At 35.9% G+C, this 23,405-nt stretch overlaps 2 protein-coding genes and 1 long non-coding RNA gene across 3 annotated transcripts; 2 read left to right on the forward strand and 1 right to left on the reverse strand.

The window, feature by feature from the left end:
- Positions 1-8: 8 nt before the first annotated feature.
- LOC109148077 lies at positions 9-22,116 on the reverse strand. The gene is made up of 3 exons (XR_002048757.1): positions 22,105-22,116; positions 10,682-10,693; positions 9-82 (listed from the first exon to the last, which is right to left on the reverse strand). It is a non-coding gene; the product is annotated as an uncharacterized LOC109148077 (long non-coding RNA).
- Positions 9,956-18,439, forward strand: LOC109148076 (peroxisomal nicotinamide adenine dinucleotide carrier). The gene is made up of 11 exons (XM_019295835.1): positions 9,956-10,188; positions 10,260-10,340; positions 10,438-10,512; positions 11,431-11,561; positions 11,782-11,836; positions 12,486-12,587; positions 13,214-13,282; positions 13,354-13,458; positions 13,535-13,603; positions 14,341-14,395; positions 17,901-18,439. The coding sequence occupies exons 1-11, from the start codon at positions 10,108-10,110 to the stop codon at positions 18,092-18,094; spliced, it is 1,017 nt and encodes a 338-aa protein (XP_019151380.1). The 5' UTR covers positions 9,956-10,107; the 3' UTR covers positions 18,095-18,439.
- Positions 18,665-21,180, forward strand: LOC109148075 (coronatine-insensitive protein 1-like). Its single transcript, XM_019295834.1, has 4 exons — positions 18,665-18,814; positions 18,897-19,385; positions 19,592-20,084; positions 20,179-21,180. Exons 2-4 carry the CDS (start codon positions 18,907-18,909, stop codon positions 20,977-20,979), a joined length of 1,773 nt encoding a protein of 590 aa, XP_019151379.1. The 5' UTR covers positions 18,665-18,814; positions 18,897-18,906; the 3' UTR covers positions 20,980-21,180.
- Positions 22,117-23,405: the final 1,289 nt, after the last annotated feature.

Here is a 23,405-nt window from a genome sequence, read left to right on the forward strand (position 1 = left end):
TTTCATTTGAGATGAGTTTGAACTCCTAACCTCTCTTAAGAAATGAGAGTGCACGTGCACTCACGCCAACCAAGCTAGTTAGCTTATAGCTTATTTGTAGTTTAAAATAATGTATAAACTCTAAAATAAATTCTACTAAACAAAGTCAAAATATGGCAAGATCACATACGTACACTAACAGAGTCAGCCGCCAAGAGCGGGTAAGTCCTACCAAGTAACAAGTTGAACTTCCTCAAATTTCGTAACCATCTATATATCTAGCAATTTACACGCATATTAACCTCGTGATGTACATACTTCAAATGACAATCTCAATCTCTATCCAACAACACTCGAACAACATTAGAAATATAGAGATGTGTATCCACAAATCCACCATTAAACTATTGTTACATCATACATGCGCCAACCTTAAACCCCACAAATTCATTCGTCGTCTCCATCCTAAATACGTTCATCCGTTGCAACTCGAACAACATTAAAAATATAGAGATGTGTATCCACAAATCCACCATTAAACTATTGTTACATCATACATGCGCCAACCTTAAACCCCACAAATTCATTCGTCGTCTCCATCCTAAATACGTTCATCCGTTGCAATTTTCCCTAGTTAATTTTACCCAACAAATCTTATTTAATTAATTAATATAGCACTAATAAGGTCTAACTAGACTGGCGGGCATGATGTTAATGGCAGTCGTTTACAATATAATTGTGATGAATATAGAAAGAAACGAACTAAGATGCCACTCTAAACATGGCCCCTCAATTTGGGCAGATGTCTCATCTGATTAGACGATGTAGCTAGGCTATGAGCAATGTGTGTGTCGATATTCTAGTAGGTCAAAATTAAACAAAATTTGAATTGTATTTGGTTCGATGAACTAACACAAAATGCTATCTCTTCATCAATTAATTCCTTTGAAATTATATTCCAACACTAGCATCCTCTTTGTTTTTGCACGTTACGTGACCATCTAATCTACATATGCCACTAACCGACGAATATCATCTTATTTATTTATTTTGACAAGTGAAATACTAACACTCACTATTTAAATATTTAAAGATGTGTATGAGATAAATTTCGTTCCTGCGTAATTGTCCACGAAATCTTGTAAAGCGGGCTCAATTGAGAGTGTATTTGTACAAATCAAACTCAGACTTTTAGGTACAAGAATTATGGTTCATCCCGTCTTTTCGGGGCAAAGAACATCTTTCCCTTTTATAATTATGTTCCCAATAAAATTTATTCATGACACATTTTATGCAAGAGTTAGTCTATTAGAAACACAATATGAGAGTGAGAGTTTATTAATTATTAGATAACAAAAAAAAAAAAAAACAAATGCACAAGATTAAGTAATTTATTAGATCTTAAGAGTTAGAGTTTATATGCATTATAATTATAGCAGTTTGTCTTTAAGTTAATGATAAGTGATAACGGTCTATTTTGTCTTTAAAACTCTTATTAGTTTTATTACACGCGCATTGTGCGATTAATTTAATGCCCAATAATGTAAAAATATAATTAAAATATCGAGTCTTGCTCTAAATAATCAAAAGAAGATAAATTAAACGAAAAAAAAAAATTAACATACATTTATTTTTTTAAAAAATGAAGAAAATAATTTTTAGCGTTCATTATTTGTAATATTTGATACTCAATTGGGTGGCTTAGTCTTGAGGCTTTAGTCTACACCAGTTGGATGTAGTCTTAACTTGTCATTTTTCTTGAACTAGTATATTCATCTTGTTACATCTAATTTAATTAAGTCCATAAATTATGAGCAATAACTCAAACATACACATATATTCATCTCTTCTTACCCATAAAAATAGGTGAAAATATTTAATATTCCATACATTTAATAACTCAAACATACACATATATTAGTAGCTTGGTAATATAGAAATTTTTGACCACAAATTTCTTTGTTTTTCAAAAGAAACTCAACCCCCTAAATCAAGAGGGTCGAAATTTTAAGGTGAATAAAATTTCATTATAAAATATATTGAATGAAGCATAAAATAAGCTAAGTGTTGAGTAAGCTCATTTTATTTTATCAAACAATACCTAAATCAAACAAAAACCCAATGTGACAAGTACCTCCAACAACTAGACAAACATAATTAATTAATTGAAACAGTTTTATGCGTGACAAGACCTGTACTTTTGATTAATTAGCATAGCTTTTTACATGACGAGATCTACACTATTGATTAATTGGCATAGCTTAATTAGCTTTTTGCGTGACGAGACCCACACTCACTCAAATGCCGCATTCTACAAGTAGCGACTATGAGTTTTCATATAAATCATCATAAAGAATTACCCATAAAATAAATGGTGCAATTGGGACACAACTCATAACTCAAAACACAATCCAAATTAAATCAAGACAGACATTGTAAGACAAAAACCTTTGATTTAAAGAATTACCCATAATTTGTGATTTATGAATGGGACAAAAAATGTACCATGCAATTGAAATTAAAGCTGAAAAGATCTCACTTTATTTATTTATATTTTTCATTAGTCTTATTTAGATAAGACAGATACATTTGAAAATGTCCCTCGGATCATGTATTTGAATTATCAAATTTATCTCATCATAAAAGTGTAAAACCACACAGCATCCAATACATAGCAAGGAGATAAGGTTTCCTGGACTTAGTGGATTAAAAGAAAGAAAAGAATTATATAATTTAAAAATGTATAAATAAATAAAAAGAAGGGTGGGGTTTAACAACTATTTGTGAAAAGTAAAAGATTTTTATTATTTAAATTGGAATAATTTAATCTTGTTTTGTATTTCTCTCATTCATAGTAAGAGGGACTGAAGGGCTAAAGTGGTTGGATTCGATCTCCAATCCCTAGCTTCTTGGCTAGGGTTATTGTTCAAGTATTTCTGGACTAGTCACGTTCAAGTGAGAATCAACACTCATAATAAAACTAAGAACCATCCATAATTGTCAATATAAGATCATTGGCACTAAAGTAAGAAAAATGCAGTGAGTTTTAACAACTATTTCAAACTTTAAGTGCATTCCACAACATTATCAAGTGCATTCGTTAATATCTACAAGTGCAATCTCTTGAACGCACTTTATTTCATTGACTGCACTTGAGTTTGCTAAGATGCACATTTAGGGTCGTAGATCTAAGTGCATTTATACATATATCAGAAAATGAACTTGATAGTGTTACAAAGTATATGTTCACATGTTCGCACTTAGGGTGTGTTTGGAAACCCGAAAAATGATTTCTAGAAATCATTTTTTAAATTTCTAGTGTTTGGATGTGCTTGAAAAATCAAGTCAACAGAATTCATTTTCCGTTGACTTTAGAAAATATGCTTCTTTTTAGAGGAAAATAACTTCCTTTTTTTTTTTTTTTTTTTGAGAAAATCATTTTCCAACTTTTACACCAACACCATCACCACCACCACCAGTACAAGACCACACTACCACCACCACCACAATACCACCGCAACCACACCACCACCACCACCAATTATTATTATTATATAACAAATAACACTACTACCACCACCACCACCATTATCACCAACACCACCGCCACCACTATACCACTACCACCACTACTATACCACTTATTATTATATTATTATTATTTTGATATCTTATTAGTTATTTTTTATTATAATTAAAATTATTATTATATTATTATACATGTTATATTCTAAATAAAATAATTAAAATGTTTAATTATACAATTCTATTCATTTTTCAAAAAATAAACCAAACACACCAAGACAATTTTTCAGAATGCAACCAAACACCATAAAGGAGAATGTTTTCTGAAAAGTGACTCATTTTCCATAAGTCATTTTCCTGCTTTCCAAACGAACCCTTAGTCGTAAATTTTTATTTGATATTTTTCCATATATATATATATATATATATATATATATATATATATATATATATATATATATATATATATATATAATGTAGATGTTTGATAGATGAGTGGAATGTTTAAGCTGGGTTGTTCTCATTTTCTTGAAACAAGAATTTCTAATTTTTTTTTTTTTAAGACAAGGATAAATCTGACTGGACTCTCCCCCAAATAATTTGTTGGTACAAAGATCACGTTGTTCCTTGGTCGTTGGTGATTATGTCTGATGGGACTTGTACTAACACCATTATCCTGGCAAAAACAGTTCTACATGAAATTAGAATATAATTAATGACTAATTGTCCATTATGGACTAAACACCATTACTCTTTTGTAACAAACATTCTGTCATGTAGCATGTATAAATAACAAAATCCATATTAAAGATCTTATTAGGAGTGGTAGTGGGTTGTTAGTGATAGAGTTCGAATACACCCTTTGGCACCGATTCTCCCACCTAAGAGATTGCTGGGTCACTGTAATTTACACCTTCACCACCCTATCGAGCCAAGGTGTGAGGGCCCTTGGGGCGAGGGAATTTATCCTTTTGCAGGCAAGAATCAAAAGTGTGTAAAGCCTCTAGCATTCAAAGAAAAGCTATATGAGAGATGAGCTTCAGAAGTTGAAGGTACGATCAATAGATGGAGATTCACAGAAGACTCGATCGATGTATAACCATTTAAAAGCTTATTACTACTCCAGCTTTAACAAAGAACAATAATCCAAGAGAACAAAAAGCACTTATAAAATAGAAAATTTTAATCAAAATAAAAGTATAATCTTAAAAACTTCTTTCCTCTCGGCAGAGGCATCAAAGAGGATGAACAGTATAATAAGATAGGCTCCTTGGCACTCTAACTGATATTCTCGTCAACAGTTCTATCTACTTCTTCCTATACATAATGCACCTCCAACGCTATTATTCCCGGTAAGTTTTAGCCTTTGCTTGGATGGGTTATCCCGGCTCCACCTGTACGATTTTGACCGGTTGAGTGTGTGATTAAATTCACCATTATCTTCCGACCTTTTCGTTTGAGATTTTACCCGGTTGAGTTATCACGACCCTACCAGCACGATCTTGCCCAGTCGAGTGTGATTAAATTCACTTGTTGATTCTCGAAACTTTCGGTTAAGGTTTTGGCCGGGTGAATTTTCCCGGCCCGACCGGTACGATCTTGCCCGGTTGATCAGTTGGTTATATCTATTTGTCACTCATCTTTACCATTGAGTGTACATTAAACAAGTGACCTCATAAGCCTTAACCACTGGGTACTCTGCATGGCTGAGGATCAACTATCATGCTTAACCACTAAACTTAATGTTTTGCAACCAAGTTGCCATGTCTTTGTAGGACAGGCACCACGATGGCCAGAGTGGGTTGTACCCGGTCGGTTGGATCAAACAGAAGAAGGAAAACTACATATAAATCATGTGAGATGAAGAAACATAGGATACTTAAACAAAACAGACAGTCTGACCGATACAAGAACGGGGTCGGCCTCCCAAAAACAAAGGTCAAATCTAAGCTAAAAAGCGAACTCACTAGTAAAAGGAGTACAACGCAGACAAGTCATCAACTCAAGGATCTTGGGTTTTAGTAGAGGGCCGGGATAACTCAACTGAGCAAAACCTCAAAACAAAACGGCTGGGAGATAACAAGTGAATTTAATCACGCACTCGACCGGTCAAGATCGTGCAGGTAGGGCCGTAATAACTCTACCGGGCAAAATTTCAAACGAAAAGGCCAGGAGATAACAAGTGAATTTAATCACACACTCAACCGAACAAGATCGTGCAGGTAAGGCCGGGATAACTCAACCGGGCAAAACCTCAACCGGTATAACATTCTTTGAAAGCAATTGTTTATTTCAAGCCAAGAGTTTTTAGGATGTCGCTTAAATTTGTCAATTAAATAAATAAGAAAATTTTATCTACCATTGTGACAACCTTTGATCTACAAACAACTTTGGCAACATTTTTCAATAAACAATAAATATTAACTTTATCCCTTCAAAAACATAGAAAGTCACAAACAGACATGAAACAAAGAGAATAATTGCAAAACCTTTTCAATTAGATGCAGCAGTTACATGCATGTGTGTGAAATAGGGACCCCTCTGTATTAGAAGAATAACAAAACACATTTCTGATTTCTAATTTTGACAACTCTTAGTCTAAACTTCATCTAGCTGAAATTATTATAGTAATACTCCCAAAAAAAAAAGGAAATGTCGAGTGTTGCATATAATAAAAACTAAGAAAGAATGTAGAACCGATCGGATGTTGGATCAGTTTGACATTTCATTGTGCACTTTCCTGCAGAATTGTATTCGCAAACAATTGACACTAATCTATTCCATCAAGGAGGACAAGGAAAACAAATTAAAAGAAGACATTAGAACACCGAAGAAACAACTTTTAATTTGCTTCATAGATAGGAGAACCAATAGGCAAGATAGGATTTGGAGAGACAATTAGTACACACTCATCAACATCATAGCATGTACCTTGGCCATTGATGAATTCCCGGAGAGAGCAGGATAGATGAATTCCCAGAGAGAGCAGGATAGATGAATTTCAGGAAAGAGCACAATATTTAGTGAACGTGGTGCCTGCATCTACTATCTGCTCCTTGAAACCTTCTTTAGTGTATAACATAAAACAATAGATGTGATTACGTGAAGTATATCTACATAAAGGAAGAATGGCATATACAGATTGTAAATCGGGAACATCTCAAAATCTGATTTTTTAAGATTTTTATTTCAATGAAGTAATTCTATACATAATAGAACAACAATGACACAACTACATATTTCCCTCCTTTTAGATATCAGAGTAAGCAAAAGAGAGCATATCATACATCTTCTACCCACTGCTTTCTCAGAGATTCTAACAAATGATTTCAGAAGCCAATGCAAACCAACCGCCATCAAACAATCTGTTAGAATAACCCCAAAAAGCCCACACAGGTAGCTCAGTTGATTCTTGGGTGGCAAATTGTGGGCAAGGACACAGGATGGATCAAGTCGTGGAAGCCATGGGAGTTTCACCCACTTGTAGGGGTGGCTCTTTGTGGGCACGGGACACTGATCCTCCCACCTAACGGGCCGAGTCACCCTAATTTACCCCTCCACAATCCTATACGGCCGGGGTGTGGGGGACAGGAGAGGGGTTTTGCCTTTTGTGGGCAAGAATAACCCAAAAAATAAAGTTAACTTCATGCAATCTCATTCCTAAGACTCCTTTGAGATCACAAATCGCTTAAACTCGCCTCTCTTCACTTGAATACAAATTATCACAAAAACTTACAATTCCTGAGACCAATGTTATCTTATCTTGTCAAAATATGCAGACAGATTCACAATGTCCCTATATTCTATAATCAGACTTACTCATGTAAGAGAAACCGAAGCAAGTATCAAGTGGAGCAATCACACAAAAACAAACTATAAATGAAATAACAGATTTCATGACTACCAATGACTTAGCCTCTCCCTGGCTCTCATCAGTAATGAAATTATAGATGGACTATATTCTGCGTAGTCATGTTGTGCAGAGTAATAACAACGAGGCGGAAATGTAGGGCATTCCCGGACGGCAAGTTTGAGCTAAATATTACCCTGAGGACGGCCGGAGGGTGGCCGGAGCTCAGCAACTGTGAGCTTTGAGACTGAGAGAATTCATCCCAGTCTACCAGGTCCAGGATGGAAGCTTTAGGATTCCGACTAAGGGTTTGGAGGGTGCCCGAGGGTTTTGAATGGAAAATATCCACAGTGAATAGCGATAAGGTTTAGCCAGAATGTTCGGATTTGGTGGAGAAACGGCGGAGACGATGGTGAAAGTCTACAGCGACATCGGAGAGTTTTGGTGACGGCGGTGAGCTCACTGGGCCCACGGTGGAAGTGGGGAACGGAGCCTCGGAGAGTCGGAGGTAACTAGGTAAAGTGGCCCCTACATTTTTTTTGTTCGGTACTCTTTGTCCAAAATTGATTTTAATTAATTAATTGTTATAAATAGTAATAATTGTAGACATTATTGTGTAACGGTTTCTTTTATGTTTCTATTATTGTATTCTGTTACAAGTTACAATTGTTATTATATATATGTTCTTCTAATGTACTGATCAATTTGTGGTTGAAAGGAATGAGAAACTCTCTATTTTGTCTTTACTATTCTTCTTGTTCTTACGGTTCTTCATTAATGTTCTTCACGAGTTAAAGACTTGCAATACAACACGTTATCAGCACGATACTCTAACCAACTGAAGCTAAATCATGGACAAATAATATCGAATGGGGAGTGTTATAAATAGTAATAATTGTGGACATTATTGTGTAACGGTTTCCTTTATGTTTCCATTGTTGTATTCCGTTACAATTGTTATTATATATATGTCCTTCTAATGTACGGATCAGTTGGTGGTTGGAAGGAATGAAAAACCCTCTATTTTGTCTCTACTCTTCTTCTTGTTCTTACGGTTCTTCATTACTGTTCTTCACGAGCTAAAGACCTGCAAACAAACTTGCAATACAACATTAATTTTAGTTATCTTATGTTCTTGTTAATCATAATGTATCATGTTCGACTTTTATTGACTTTTTTTATTTGAAACGGTTAATTAAGTTGGTGATCATTTGTCAGTTGATGTCAAAATACGGGATTTATCAATGTACATCATCAGATAAAATGTGTTAAAATTGACCAACAACAAAATATAGAGTATACTAAAAATTAAATTAGCGGTAAGGGTCTATCTTTGTGTTATGTATAAAAATAAAAACATGGTGACATGTTTTATTATATTAGTGATAGGGTCTATCTTTATGTTATGTAAAAACATGGTGGGAGATTTATTATTATTATTATTATTATTATTATTATTATTATTATTATTATTATAAGCTAGACATTTTAAGCTATAAAAGTACAACGAGACGTTGAAGTTAGACTAAGGTAATTAGAAAACTATAGTCATATAGTAATGTAAGTTAATACAAGCTAATGAGATGCAAGATAAGAGATTTAAGATGCGCTAATGTGTGAGATTGAAACCATATGTATCTACAATTGCAAGTTACTTATGTTATGCTAACACCTAACAAGTTGGTGAAAGTAGTATATATTATATTATATAATCACAAAAGTAGCTAGTCGATCATGAGTCGTATTCGTACACCTAGATATAGTTATGACAACCTATGTCATTTGTGTTGCAGGTGTAGGTTGGATAGTCTATTTGTAGCAAACTTAAATTAGATGACTAACATGTTTCTCAACCTATTGGATTCGTTTCAGTCATTAACAAAACTAATATTAGATTTGAAAAACTAGGCATACTGTTTGGGTTACTAGGAAATTGAGTTATCTTGTAACCACGTAAAGGTCTTACTTAATATTTCAACCTTATATTTTACCATTAAAATGTTGCTAGATTCATGTAATTGCACATAATTTAGTTTATTTATTAAAAATCATCAGTTATATATCATTTTTTGTATACAATTTTAACGCTTCAGGTACTTAATTAACTATCACTTGTATAATAAAAAAAAATATATTTAGATATATTATTGTCTGATTTGAATACAAAATGACACTCCATACAAAGTAACAATATTACTCACTATGTCCAATTTAACTTATCATTTTATTATTTATTGGTTAAACAAATTATTTATTCGTTGTTTTTTATTTATTACATAGTAATATTAAATTTAATATTATAAATAATTAAATTGTAAATAATTTTAATCAAATTGATTAATTCAACTGGACACAAAAAATAAAATGATGAAATATTAAAATATTAATTAAATCTAACCAATTCAATAAATAAAAAAAGGAAAGTGGTACATAAACAATATTTAAAAATTCATATTTCTCCCTTATCGGTGCATTTGTTGCACCGCAAAACGTGACAACGTCATATTAATCGGTCAACATCAATATTTCTTGAACGCAACATCTATAGGCTACAGTCCGAAACCGAACTCGTGGAATGGGTTCCTATTCCTAATTCCAAGTACTCCGTGTTTGATAGCGAACACTTCCCATTTACTTCACATGCCTTCCTTCATTCAATTACTACAGCCAAAGTCAGAGATAGTCTCCTCCTCCCACCATCTCGCAACGCCCAATTTATTACTCTTCAGATCTTTTCCTGCTCCCGAGTAACTATGTCCGATGCTTTGATCAATGGCCTCGCCGGCGCCGGTGGCGGCATCATCGCTCAGCTCATCACCTATCCGCTCCAAACCGTGCGTTCTACTTTTAAAATTTTCAGTTCATTTCAAAAAAAAAAAAAAACGATTAAGAAAAATTATGACAGGTAAATACGCGGCAACAAACGCAACGAGAATCGAAGGAGGGGAAGAGGAAGCAGCTTAGCACTATTGAGCATATGTGCCAGGTAATTTCCTCTGCTTAGTGTTTTACGAATTTGTTTTCCTCTCTCGGTAGGTTATTTGTTTAGTTACATTGAGTTGTGTGATGGTGATCCGTATCAGGTTGCGAGGCAGGAGGGGTGGGATCGGCTCTACGGCGGTTTGGCGCCGTCGCTGGTGGGAACGGCGGCTTCTCAGGTGCGTTACTTGCTCGATCAGTTTATGCTAATGTGCGCCGTACGCTTACTCCTGCGCTTAATAGTTAATACTCCCCAAATATCATGTTCCTGATTCTCATTAGATACGGCATCTTTTTGCGTGTGCTTCTGTACTAGCAAGGCCTTTGTGATTCCTTAATAACTGGTACTTTGTAAAACTGCTTTTCTTCTTTTATCGTTTTTATTTTTATTTTTGTCCGAAATTCTGAGTTGAGCTCCAAAATCATGAAAACTACCCAAATAATGTGAAGGAAAAAGGGAGATAGATTTATATAGCTTAATAAGTGCAAAATTGAAAGGGTAAGTGAATTTATAAAAGGAGATTTACTTGAAATGTAGATTTTATAAGAGGGAAAATGAATGCATCAATAGTTATTGTTCTTGATTCGTGGTCCCATATTTTTGGAAGTAGTGCCATTCTTTTACACTGGCAATCGAATAGAGCCAAACATCTATTATCTGTATCTTTAACTTTGGTAGCTATTTGTGTGTGTGTGTGTTTTTTTTTTTTGGGAGTGGAAATTAATGTTTTTGCATTTAAGATATATTCTAGACTTTATGAAACATAGCAAAATCGATTATTAATCTGTTATCCTCAGTGCAACTCTGTCTGATAATTTTCTTGTATTAAAATATGGGAATTTCCCAAAGTTGAGGTAGTGCCTGCTTTGGTTTACCTGTACCTACTAATACTATTCAACTTACATTTTGACAAGTAACTCTAAACCACACCCTATGTCACAATCAATTGAAATTTCCCCATCAGTGAGGTTCCTAATAATCGCAATATTTTCAAATACATAATTATATTAGATGATGTTTCTTCAAGTAGTTTCATATTACGTTGGCAATAAGATATCATATATGGTCTATCTTAACTTCAATTTTCTTGGTACAGGGTGTCTATTACTACTTCTATCAAATATTCAGGACCAAAGCTGAAGTTGCTGCCCTTGATCGTAAGAGGAGAGGGATTGGTGATGGTTCAGTTGGAATGTTATCATCACTTGTGGTTGCTGCTCTATCTGGGTAATTCACTACAGCAATATTGGTCAATGCATATAGATAGACTGCGAATAGGGGCTCTGTAGATGTCAATATTTTTCATCCAGAATTGGATTCTTATTCTCACTTGATACTGGTTGACATTTTTTCTTTTCTGTTGTTGTATTGTTTTCCCTTTTTGTCAGACAAGTTTCATTAATCTACAAGCAGTATTGAACTGTTCTGTTTTTCTATTTTATTGTAGGTGTGTTAATGTGCTGCTGACTAATCCAATTTGGGTAGTTGTCACTCGCATGCAGGTAACTTATCCTTCTAAAGAGGACATACAATCTCATTTACTTAAGTTTTAATGTAATGATGATATTCAATGATGTTATGAATTGATATATGATTATTACCCCTTGTTTTCAGTGTGAGTTAAATCTGGTATGTGATTTCTTTTTATGGTCTCTTCTTTTGAAGTTTTGAACATTTTACTACCAGTGACTGATTATATTGGTCTGCATCACATAATTAGAGGAAGTAAATTATATTCTTCTTTAGATTCAATTTTGGCATATTACATTCTTCTTTATGTTATATACAATGCCTATTACTTGCAATGATGTTAAGATCTCATATTCCAGGATTAGAGACTTAACTCAACCACATTTCAAGGGTTTGAAATTTGAGAGGAAAAATAGTCTAATATAAAAACAAATAATGTGTTCAGCATTTTATGTAGACATCTTGCTCAGATGTATAAGTAATTATACATTTAATTCTGTTTAGCCTTGGTACATTGAGAATCTGTATTTTATGTTTGTATGCCATTTTCTCTTTCCTCGACAGTGCATTACATACTCGAAGCATATCTCTACTCACACTCAAGTACACCTCTGTGTGTGTTAAGCTTCTAGCAGATTTTAACTAATTCTTTGAACTTCTTCCTTTCATTCATATGTGCAGACTCATTCAAAAAAGGCCAAAAATAGTCCAACTGGAGCTATGACAGCAGAGGATGCGATTCTTGCAGCAGTTGAACCTCCTCCTTTTGGGACTACCAATGCCGTGCGTATAATCATGTTCTTCATATAGGATGCTACTCATGCTCCAAATGGAACCGCTGTGCATAAATAGAAACCAAATTTTCGTAAACCTTTTAGGGTGTGTTTGGTTAACATGTTTAACTCTAAGGAATGGGTATCAAAGTGATTGATATTGTTTGGTTGATAGGTTTTTAGAACACTACAATGGGTTTCAAAGGCCCCCTTAATTGAAAAACCCATACCCAAATAAAATAAGGGTATCATCCCCTTTCATTCCCTTATTCCTTCTCATCCCTTTTGATTAGTGCTTTTATATTTTTGTTTTTATTTTTTTGTTCATATTGGTGTTTTCGATGTCTTTATATTAGAATCAATTGTCTTGATTTTGTGTTCTTGTATTTTTAAAATCTTTATTCCCATTATAGGATCATACATAATCAAACAACATTATTCATAATCATTCCCATTCCACCCTACTACCAAACATGCAAAATACTTTCACTAAAACCCATTACCATTACCAAGTATTTGATACCCATTCCGGTTCTGTTCCCATGTGCGAACCAAACACACCCTTAGAATTTATTTTAGCATTTGATACAACAGTTTGCTTATAGTTTCCTAATAGGGAACATTTGCTTTACATAGATACAAGAAGTCTATGATGAAGCTGGATTTTGGGGATTCTGGAAAGGTGTTATCCCAACGTTGATCATGGTATGTGAGATCACACTCTCCTACGTTTTATGGGATTAATGGCTGCTGATTATTCTCTCTTTTTAATACAGGTAAGCAATCCATCCATACAGTTTATGCTGTATGAGACCCTACTGAAAAAGCTTAGAAAACGGCGTGCCTCCAACAATAAAGCCTCTGATGTTACTGCTTTGGAGGTAAAATGCACAATCTAGTTTAAAAATTTCATGTGGCATCTATTATAAAACTCATATGAGCATCATGCTTGGCTAGATATTTTTGCTTGGTGCATTGGCAAAACTTGGAGCTACTGTCGTAACATATCCTCTTCTGGTTGTTAAGGTGCAATGCCCTTAAACTCGAAATATTTTTTTTATTGTGATGAATGTCTTAATATCATCATACTTGTATGAAGAAATTTGTGTGTGTGCTGTGTGCACACGTGTGAAGTATGAGATATTGTACTGAAGGACAAATTGGGTTGATATTGGGGTGTGAGTTTTCATTTAGGGGTTTTGAGAGGCAAAGATGGTAAAATTTTGCCACGTTTATTTTAAATGGCCTTGTTTTAACACCACCAATTTACAGCTATTGTTCTTGTTCTGCATTGATGTTAAAGTTGAGAATAATGGAGCAACAGTGTGCTTTTTGTGTGATACTAGTTCAATGCTTCTCTCAGCTTTCTAAGTTGAGACACTGCATAACTAGCGGTGTCTGCTTTTATTGCTTTTGTTAGTGAATAGTATGTGGTTCTGATTCACTGGGTTATGTAATACTATGTCCAAGCTTAGGAGTATGGGAAAATATCATGGTGCTTTTGTTGATAACTACAGGGATAACTAAGCATTTAGCTGTGAAACTAAACCTTATAAAGATAATTGAGTGTCTTGGTTAGCTGTAAACACATTCCCCATTTTGCTGTCGTGTCTTTGCTGCAGCTTCATGGTTGCACGGTTTATCAGTTCTTTTGGTGTTTAGGAAGTTAATGGTTGGTTTTTTATTCTAGAAACTGTTGAAACTCCAAAATCTGTGTGATTCATTAAATTTCTTTTAGCTAAAATAATTTCTGTGCCCTGCAGGCTAGACTTCAGGCAAAGCAAGTTCTTGGAGGTGATAAAAGACATCAATATAAAGGTTAGTACTTTTGTTTTTTGTAGATCTTATAACTGGAAAGCTATATATATATATATATATATATATATATATATATATATATATATATATATATATATATATATGGGCGTTTGTTAGGGGGGAATTGCCTCCTTAATTCCCAAAGGTGAAAAATTTCATTGCTTGGTTGGAGGTAATTGAAATTCCTTTCAATTCCTCCATTTTGTGGAATTAGAATTCCAAGGTTCCCCCCTAGGATTTTAAATTCCATGCTACTTGGGAAGAAAATTGGCTTGTTAGGACCAAAATACCCCTTCCCAAATTTTAATAATATTATAATTTATAATAATAATAATATTATTATTATTATTATTATTTTTTTATTATTTTGTTATTATTATGGAATTTATTTTATTTTAATTCAGGGATGAGGGCCAAATAAGTCCTCTAACTATATTGATTTGTGCAATAAGACCCTTCAACTTCAAAAAGCTCCAATTTGAACAAATAATTGATGATTAGATTTTTTCAAATTGATTAAGCGGGCTGATGTGGCATCTACAATCTACATATTTTTAAAAATGATTATATTAAAATTGATTTTTAATTAGTAGTATAATAGCAATAATAGATTTAAAAATCTTCTGTTGGTTGTTCGTTGTTGACCGCTGGCTCACCGCTGACCGTCAGCCATTTGCCGTATCGCATACGTTTCGTTGCCTTCTTCCTGGAGGATGGCATCGTGGCCTTCTTCCGTGAAGAAGGCGTCGCGACCGTCTTCCAGATTTGGAAGAAGGTCGCCGCTGCCTTCTTTGAGATCTGGAAGAAGGATCGTGTGACCTTCTTCCAGGTCTCTGGTCTGGAAGAAGGCCAGTGCTGCCTTCTTCCAGATTTGGAAGAAGGCAGTGATGGCCTTCTTCCAAATTTGGAAGACAGCCGTGGCGGTGACAGGCAAAAAGACCGGTGGGCGTAGTGATGGCAGTTAAAATATTTTTATTTTATTTTTTGAAAAAAGCAAACAAATAAACAATAATATTACACATGTGAAATGACATTAACCTGTAAATAACTGGTAAAAAGGGATTAATTGATTAATGTCTTTGAATTCAAGGATCAAATTGGAACATTTTAAAGTTCAAGGGCTTAATTGCACATTTCAGTATAGTTAAAGGCTTATTTGACCCTTATCTCTTTAATTTATTTATTATTATTATACAAAGACATTTTGGTCTTTATACTAATTTCTTTTCAATTCCATCAACCAAACAATGAAATTTAAATTCTTACTACATTCCCTCATTATTCCTCTCCCATAAGAAATACATTTTCCCTTAACTGCAACCAAACGCGGATCTGGTTTACAAGTTAATGAAATATATGAAGTGGAATTCAGTATAATGGTCACTGTAGAACTTTAAAAATCCACTTGGGCATCCATATTGTGTCTTTGTGAGTGGACTACTCACAGAGTCACAATCCATTAACATATCTCATCTTTTCCAATGTACTCTCTTCCCATGGCCTCTATTATCATTTCAAATATTTTATATTATTATTTTCATTTATTAACCCATGTTAGAGGAATAGGGTGTTAGTTGAGAGCATCTATCTTAGTCTTAGGTTTAGGTGTTTGAAATCTATGGCTAGGATTAACTCTTGTCTTGTATAAATAGCTCTACACTTCTTTGTACATCTACACAAAACATAAGAAATATACAAGTTCAATTCATTGTTTAACATGGTATCAGAGCGAGATTAAGGTGACTGGGTAGTGGGCGTGGGTTGGAAAGAGGAGGCGACGCTGTCAGGAGAGGCGGAGTAGCCACCGGAGTCCTCACGCGACGGTGCAGTCCTAGGGTTTCGACGCCACGCGTTGGCGCGTGCGCACTGGTCCGGCGTCTTCTCCAGTCGCGACGTGCACTATTGGGCTCGTCTCTGTACGCCCGACACATCTGCAGTGGTGGTGTAGCCCGGTGTTGAGGAGATTTTTGGTGGCTGCGATGTCTTCATCTCCTGCTGCGTAAGTGGTGCGAAAATTCCAGCTGGGAAAATTGAAGGTTGCTGCTGGTCGAGAGAGAGAAACCAGCGAGAGAGAGAAAGCCGAGAAAGAGACCGCCGGAGAGAGATGGTAGGGGAGGTCTATGAAGTTGGGTGGTCTGAGGTCCACGAAGCTGGGTGGTCTCATGGCTACAAAATAAAATGGCGTGGAGGTCTAGTTGATGAATGCTTCTGGAAAGTAATTGGAAGCATAATGTGTGGTTAGGTTTGTGCTGCTGATGAGGAATAATTAGGCAGTAGGTTCTTTTGTTTATCGTTGTTTATCGTATTAATAAGTTTTGAGCTTTGTGTTTGGTTTATCATAGTTTGTCGCTTTAAGTTAATTTGATATGGGAGCAATTCTAGGGTCTGAGTTGGGTCAAGTGTAGCTTGTTCAGTGTGCGTAAACAAGGGTGCTGCAGGAGTGGGCAACACAGGTGCCAGGAGTGGGGTGGACCTGGCATATGCCTCGGGGAAGGCCGACGGCCGAAGAATGATTCAGAGTGAATTGGTTTACGTGCATGCACTAGGGAAACGCTGTGGTGTTAGGCAGCGTTGATAAGGGTGCATGGTGAGAGGGACAGGTGCACTGTGGTCTAGCAGCGCTAATGGTTTGTGGAGTGAGAGGCAGGTACGCTGTGGTGTTAGGCAGCGGTGATAAGGGTGTGGGGTGTGAGAGGCAGGTGCGGCGCTTGGTGATTGGCCTAGCTTTTGTTGGCTCCGTAGAAGTGCTGTTGGTGCAACAAGGTGCGTTGTGGATTGGTTTGGCACAACGTGGTTTGAAGGTTGTTCGAGTGGTTCAAGACTTGGGCGTTAGCCTTGGAAGTTACGAGTCTAGGTGCGGAGTCCTATGGTTCATGTGATACATGGATGCTCCAACTTGAGGGAGAGTGTTAGAGGAATAGGGTGTTAGTTGAGAGCATCTATCTTAGCCTTAGGTTTAGGTGTTTGAAATCTATGACTAGGATTAGCTCGTCTTGTATAAATAGCTCCTACGCTTCCTTGTACATCTACACAAAACATATAGAAATATACAAGTTCGATTCATTGTTTAACAACCCATTTGAATTAATTAATACTTTGAATTAAACAATCATATTTATATTCTAATTTAATTATAATTATTTTACATACAATTTATGATTTAAATATAATGTAATTACTACAATGGCAAAAGTAACAAAATGTTGTCTACCATTGTTAATTGCCTAGCTGATGCACCTAGGCTTTTTTTCATTGCCTACCCCGTGGCATTTATTTGGTCCCGACCCATGTCTGGATACAACAGTGTATTTGGACATTAGTGAGGTCAAATATTTTCCCTCTCACCATTGTAATGATTGTATTGTGTCTGAATATTGGATGAAGTCCTATCCAGAATATGGGATATTGGGGTGCCTTACAGAATGGAAATTCGGAAGATACTTGTTCATAGTTGTTGCAGTTTGGTAAACATGTATATCTAATTTGGATACTTAATGAATTTTAGGCACATTCGATGCCATCCTGAAGATGATGAACCATGAAGGTTTCTACGGGTTTTACAAGGGGATGAGCACCAAAATTGTACAGAGTGTTCTCGCAGCTGCTGTATTATTCATGGTGAAGGAAGAACTTGTCCGAGGTGCTAGATGGCTATTAACTGGAGTTCCTGCCAACTCTACTACATCAAGGCTCCGGTGACAATTGACAAAGGGTTTACCCATATAGTCCACACCAATATCTATGATACTACCCACCCTACAGGTCTATCAGAACCAATCAGAAGTTGGCACTTGGCAGGAACAACTATCTACAGCATTAGGATTCGTACACTTGTTATTAAGGATAGATCATTTAAGATTGAAGATTATTAGGGATAATTGTTCCACTTCATTAGGGTTTATTCATAAATTGTAATCAGGCAAAGGTAAAAAAAAAATAAAAATGGACTCAATTTTTGTTTCCTTAACTTGGAAGGAGACTGCACGTGGTTATGGATAAGGCCACGCATCGTATTTTATAAATATATGAAGATTGATTATTTATGAATTGCAAGCATAAAACAGAACAATTTTTGTTATCCTGCTGCAATCACTGGACGAGTGGATAAGGCCTCGGATTCTACTATCCTAGGACCGGAACAGCAGAAGTTCTCTCCAAATTGGAGTCTGGTAAGCAGACAAAGTGTGAGTGTTAAACAGTAGGATGCTATTAAATTAATGAAAGTGGCATATAATTAACACACGTACAGTGGGTATGAAGCCAAGCCACTGGCCAGCGATGAAATAAAAAAGCTCCAAGACGACAGCATGAGAAAAAGCTTCTGCAAAAAGTCTACGCGACTAATAATTGAAGTTTGCTCAATCTGTATAGTGTCTAGTGCTAAGGCCGGATTCATGTGCCTTCCTGTTCTTCGTTGAGGTTCCGCCGTTCGCCGTGCGATTTCTTCCGTTCTTGTTTCTATAGTTCTAGCGTTGACTCGAAAATCTGATTATCTTTGCAGCGGAAAATATATGGAGGAGAGAAATCCGACGAGGATGGGTGGCGAGTATGATACTGTGTGGGAGTGCGTTATACCTTACATCCAGGAGTCGCGTGACCGCGACGCGGTGTCGCTGGTGTGCCGGAGGTGGTACGAGATCGACGCCGTCACTAGGAAACATGTGACCATGGCTTTCTGCTACACCGCCACACCGCAGCAGCTCTCCCGCCGCTTCCCCCATCTCCGCTCACTCAAGCTCAAGGGCAAGCCACGCGCCGCCATGTTCAGCCTCATCCCGGAGAACTGGGGCGGCTACGTCACCCCCTGGCTGGAGGAGATTTCCCGCTCCTTTCCTCAGCTAAATACGCTTCACTTCCGTCGAATGATTGTCACGGATGCGGATCTAGAAATGCTTGCCCGTACTCGTACCAATCTGCTTCAGGTTCTCAAGCTCGATAAGTGCTCTGGATTTTCCACCGACGGCCTTTTACATATTTGCCGTTCCTGCAGGTAACACTTTCTTATATCAACTGGATTCCACGTTAGTTTAAGATATATTGCTTGAATCGGGCCTAATTTTGTGGCTTCAATCCTATGATATTGTGCTTTAATTTTTTACATGTTTATATTTGTTGGAAAACATTAAATGCGTATTTCAATCCTATGATTAAATGGCTTCTTTTGCATATTTATCATGTATATTTCCGCATCTGTAGGAACCTAAGAACACTGGTTCTTGAAGAGAGCGCTGTGACTGATAATGATGGAGATTGGTTGCATGAGCTTGCCTTGAATAATACAGTTCTTGAGAATTTGAACTTTTACATGACAGAGCTCTTCAAAATCAGATCTGAGGACATTGAATTGGTAGCCAAAAATTGCCCTGCTCTTGTCTCCATGAAAATTAGTGATTGTGATGTGTCAAATCTATTTGGTTTCTTTCGAACTGCAACTAAACTGGAAGAGTTTGCTGGCGGTTCCTTTTGTGTCGGTGAGAATGAGAACAATGAGCAACTTAGAAGGTACTCTGCAGTGTCGTTTCCACCAAGGCTATGCTCCTTGGGTCTGACATTCTTAGGGATACATGAAATGCCAATTGTCTTCCCGGTTGCTTCCCTTCTCAGAAAATTGGATCTTCTATATGCCTGTCTTGACACAGAAGGACATTGCGTATTACTGCAAAAGTGCATCAACTTGGAAGTTCTAGAGGTTAAATCTTATAATCTTTACTCATCCTTTTATGTCTTTCATTGAAGTACTTAATGATTGTAAGTTTAAACCCTCATCACTTTCATATGAACAGACAAGGAATGTAGTTGGAGATCGTGGACTAGAAGTTGTTGCTTCGTCTTGCAAGAGACTAAGAAGGCTTAGGATTGAGCGAGGAGATGACGAACAAGGAATGGAAGATGTAGAAGGAGTAGTTACTCAAAGAGGATTAATTGCTTTAGCCCAAGGATGCTTTGAGCTGGAATACTTGGCTGTATATGTAACTGACATCACAAATGAAGCTCTAGCGTACATTGGGAAATACTTGAAAAACCTCTGTGATTTTCGTCTCGTTTTGCTTGCTCAAGAGGAGATAATAACAGACCTTCCACTTGACAACGGAGTCCGATCTCTATTAAAAGGTTGCCATAATCTTATAAGGTTTGCTCTCTATCTTCGACCTGGGGGATTAACAGACGTGGGACTTGGTTATATTGGGCAGTTCAGCGCCAACATAAGATGGATGCTTCTAGGATGTGTTGGAGAATCGGATGACGGACTTCTGCAGTTCTCGAAGGGGTGCCCGAGCCTACAAAAGCTCGAAATGAGGGACTGTTCCTTCAGCGAACGTTCACTAGCTATAGCAGCCAAACAGCTGAAATCTCTGAGATACTTGTGGGCGCAAGGGTATCGGCCATCTCCAAATGGTTGGGATCTCTTATACATGGCTCGGCAATTCTGGAATCTCGAGCTTATTCTTGACACTGATCAAAGTGGTACAACCGCAATCTCTGAGCACCCAGCCCATCTCCTCGCATACTATTCACTAGCTGGGCGAAGAACAGATTCTCCTGAAACTGTCATCTGCTTCGACCCAAATGCCCTTGCATTTTAGGACTTTTACCCACTTTTTCCTTGATCTAATCTATCCATTAGTCACTTGTGTTTTACCTTCTACTAAATAGTCTTTTCCCCATTGATTTCTAGTTTTTGGTAATCTTGCAGCAATGCAATAAACATTGATTGTGTTGTAAACCATAAGAATAGTGTACTTGGTGCTTAGTTGTTTACCTCCTAAAATTGTATAAATTGTCTGCCATTTCTTGATTTGGACAATGCTGTTAGTGTCTTTCTCTTCCATTAACACTTAACAGGAGTAGATAAGCTTTTTCTGTTCTGTACTGTATTAGAAGATGATGATGCATCATGGAAGGGATAGCTATGAGGGGGGGAGGGGGCTTCCCCTTTCATTTCCTCCTTTTCCTTGAAGGAAAAAGGGGGGGAGGGGGGAGATGAAAAAAGAAAAAGGAGCTAGACTCAAAGTTTGAGACTTTATACTAGAGAAAGATAATTGAAGACCATGATGCTAGTTTTGTTTATTCGACCACCGATCACTTCTAATGATAGGGCAATTTATACCGCGGACTAGGGTTCACATAGCATTGTGTATCCTAGATCAAAACGATGTCGTTTAGATATTTAAGCTTTAACAGATTTTTTAGTTTCTTGTTTATCATGTTTTCAACATAAATTTTAATTTATTCTAGGTACAAAATCAATACTCTTAAAGTACAAAATTTCATAACCCGACACACAAAAACTCTTAAAGTACACTAGACACATACACATATTATGTATTTACTTATTTTCAAATTTGATTTATGTAGATAATATATGTCCTATAGGCACATAATTTCATAATACAAGACATAATTTCGTAAACTAAGACACACAATATGTTGTGTGTTACACAACTACTAATATATTTCAAGTACAGAATTCATACGCTTAAGATACATAATTGCATAAAATGAGACACAGAAATGCATAACACAAGACATACACATGTTTTATATTTACTTTAGTTCAAGTACATAATCAATATTCTTAAAGATACAGAATTGCATAATATAAGACACAAAAACGCATAGTATAAGGCACAAAACCGCATGTTATATTTATTTTATTTCAAGTATAGAATTGCATAACATGAGATACAGAAACACATAACACAAGACACATATATACACATGCTTTACCAGGAAAAAAAAATCTTGTAATGTGAATTGAACAACAAACGATCGCCGTCAAAATTAAAATTCAAAACTACGTCGTTTAAGACCATGGTCCACAGTATAACGATTCCAATGATAGTGTGGGGGTTCAAAAGGGTTATTGGATTTGACTGATTAGAGGATAATGGGAATTTGGAAAGCATTGAGAGACCTTGACCGATTAGAGTAGATGAAGATCTCTTGTGCGTAAAGTATGAGTGTATAAGCAAGGATGCGAATCTGAGGAGGACTAATAGGGTGACTTGCGATTTACCTAATGTATTAAAAGAAAGAAAGATATGTGAAACCCCATTCAAAAGTATTAATCAAAGTTGTAAAGAAAGTGGATATTGAGATTGGTTTGTCATGCAAGCTCCTGTAGAAATGATGGCCCATCACATGCATCATAAGTCACATTGTACATACAATACAAGCCTTCAAAGTGTAAATTGTCAGTCATCTTTTCCCAAAGGTTGCCTTCATGGGGCCATGGCTGACATCTCTGATCTGCAAAAAGGTTAGTTAACCTCTCCAATTGAGAATCAAGTTGTTATCGCTATCATGTAATCGAATGTTTTTTTATAAATCTTTTAATCAATTTTATTATACTCACTATTATATATATTTTCAATAAAAGAAGTGAATTTGAACATCAAATCCTTATGTGGATGTGAATTGAAGATTTGATTGTCAAGAGTGGAATGCACATTCAATCCTTGCATTGTGAGAGTGATGTGTATCAAACTTTAGTCAACTTGGCCAAATTTGTAATTAGAATAATTAAGAGGAGGAAAAAGCATATAATATAATCTTGGAATGGCAGAAAGCATAGTTAAAGAATGGGTGGAATGAAAGATTAAATAAAAAAAAGGAGAATGTTTGATTATTGTCATAAATATTGATGGTTTGGATTTGAGCTTTTATTTGACTCTTTCTGCATAAAAGTGTATAGTTTGATGTTGAATTTCGAAGTTAGATTAAAAGAATCTTTAATAAATTTATGAGGTCCAAGATATACTCTAAAGTTTAGAAAAAAATTGTAGTTATTAAAAAGAAATCTGAAGTAGTGCATTCTGACAAGAAAGCCTGAGTCAGCTAATTGGATCACTTGTTCAAAGTGACATGGCAGCTTCAAATATGTTAAGCAGCATTCCCAAAAATATTCTTCAATTATTTATTTCTTTATAGAATTAACATTATTATATTTATTTTCTACATGACCCAATAGGTTATAGGCTAAGTATATCAATTCATTTTGGTTTTTTCT

The sequence above is a fragment of the Ipomoea nil genome, unplaced genomic scaffold, assembly GCF_001879475.1.
Source record: "Ipomoea nil cultivar Tokyo-kokei standard unplaced genomic scaffold, Asagao_1.1 scaffold2036, whole genome shotgun sequence".
Lineage (NCBI taxonomy): Eukaryota > Viridiplantae > Streptophyta > Magnoliopsida > Solanales > Convolvulaceae > Ipomoea > Ipomoea nil.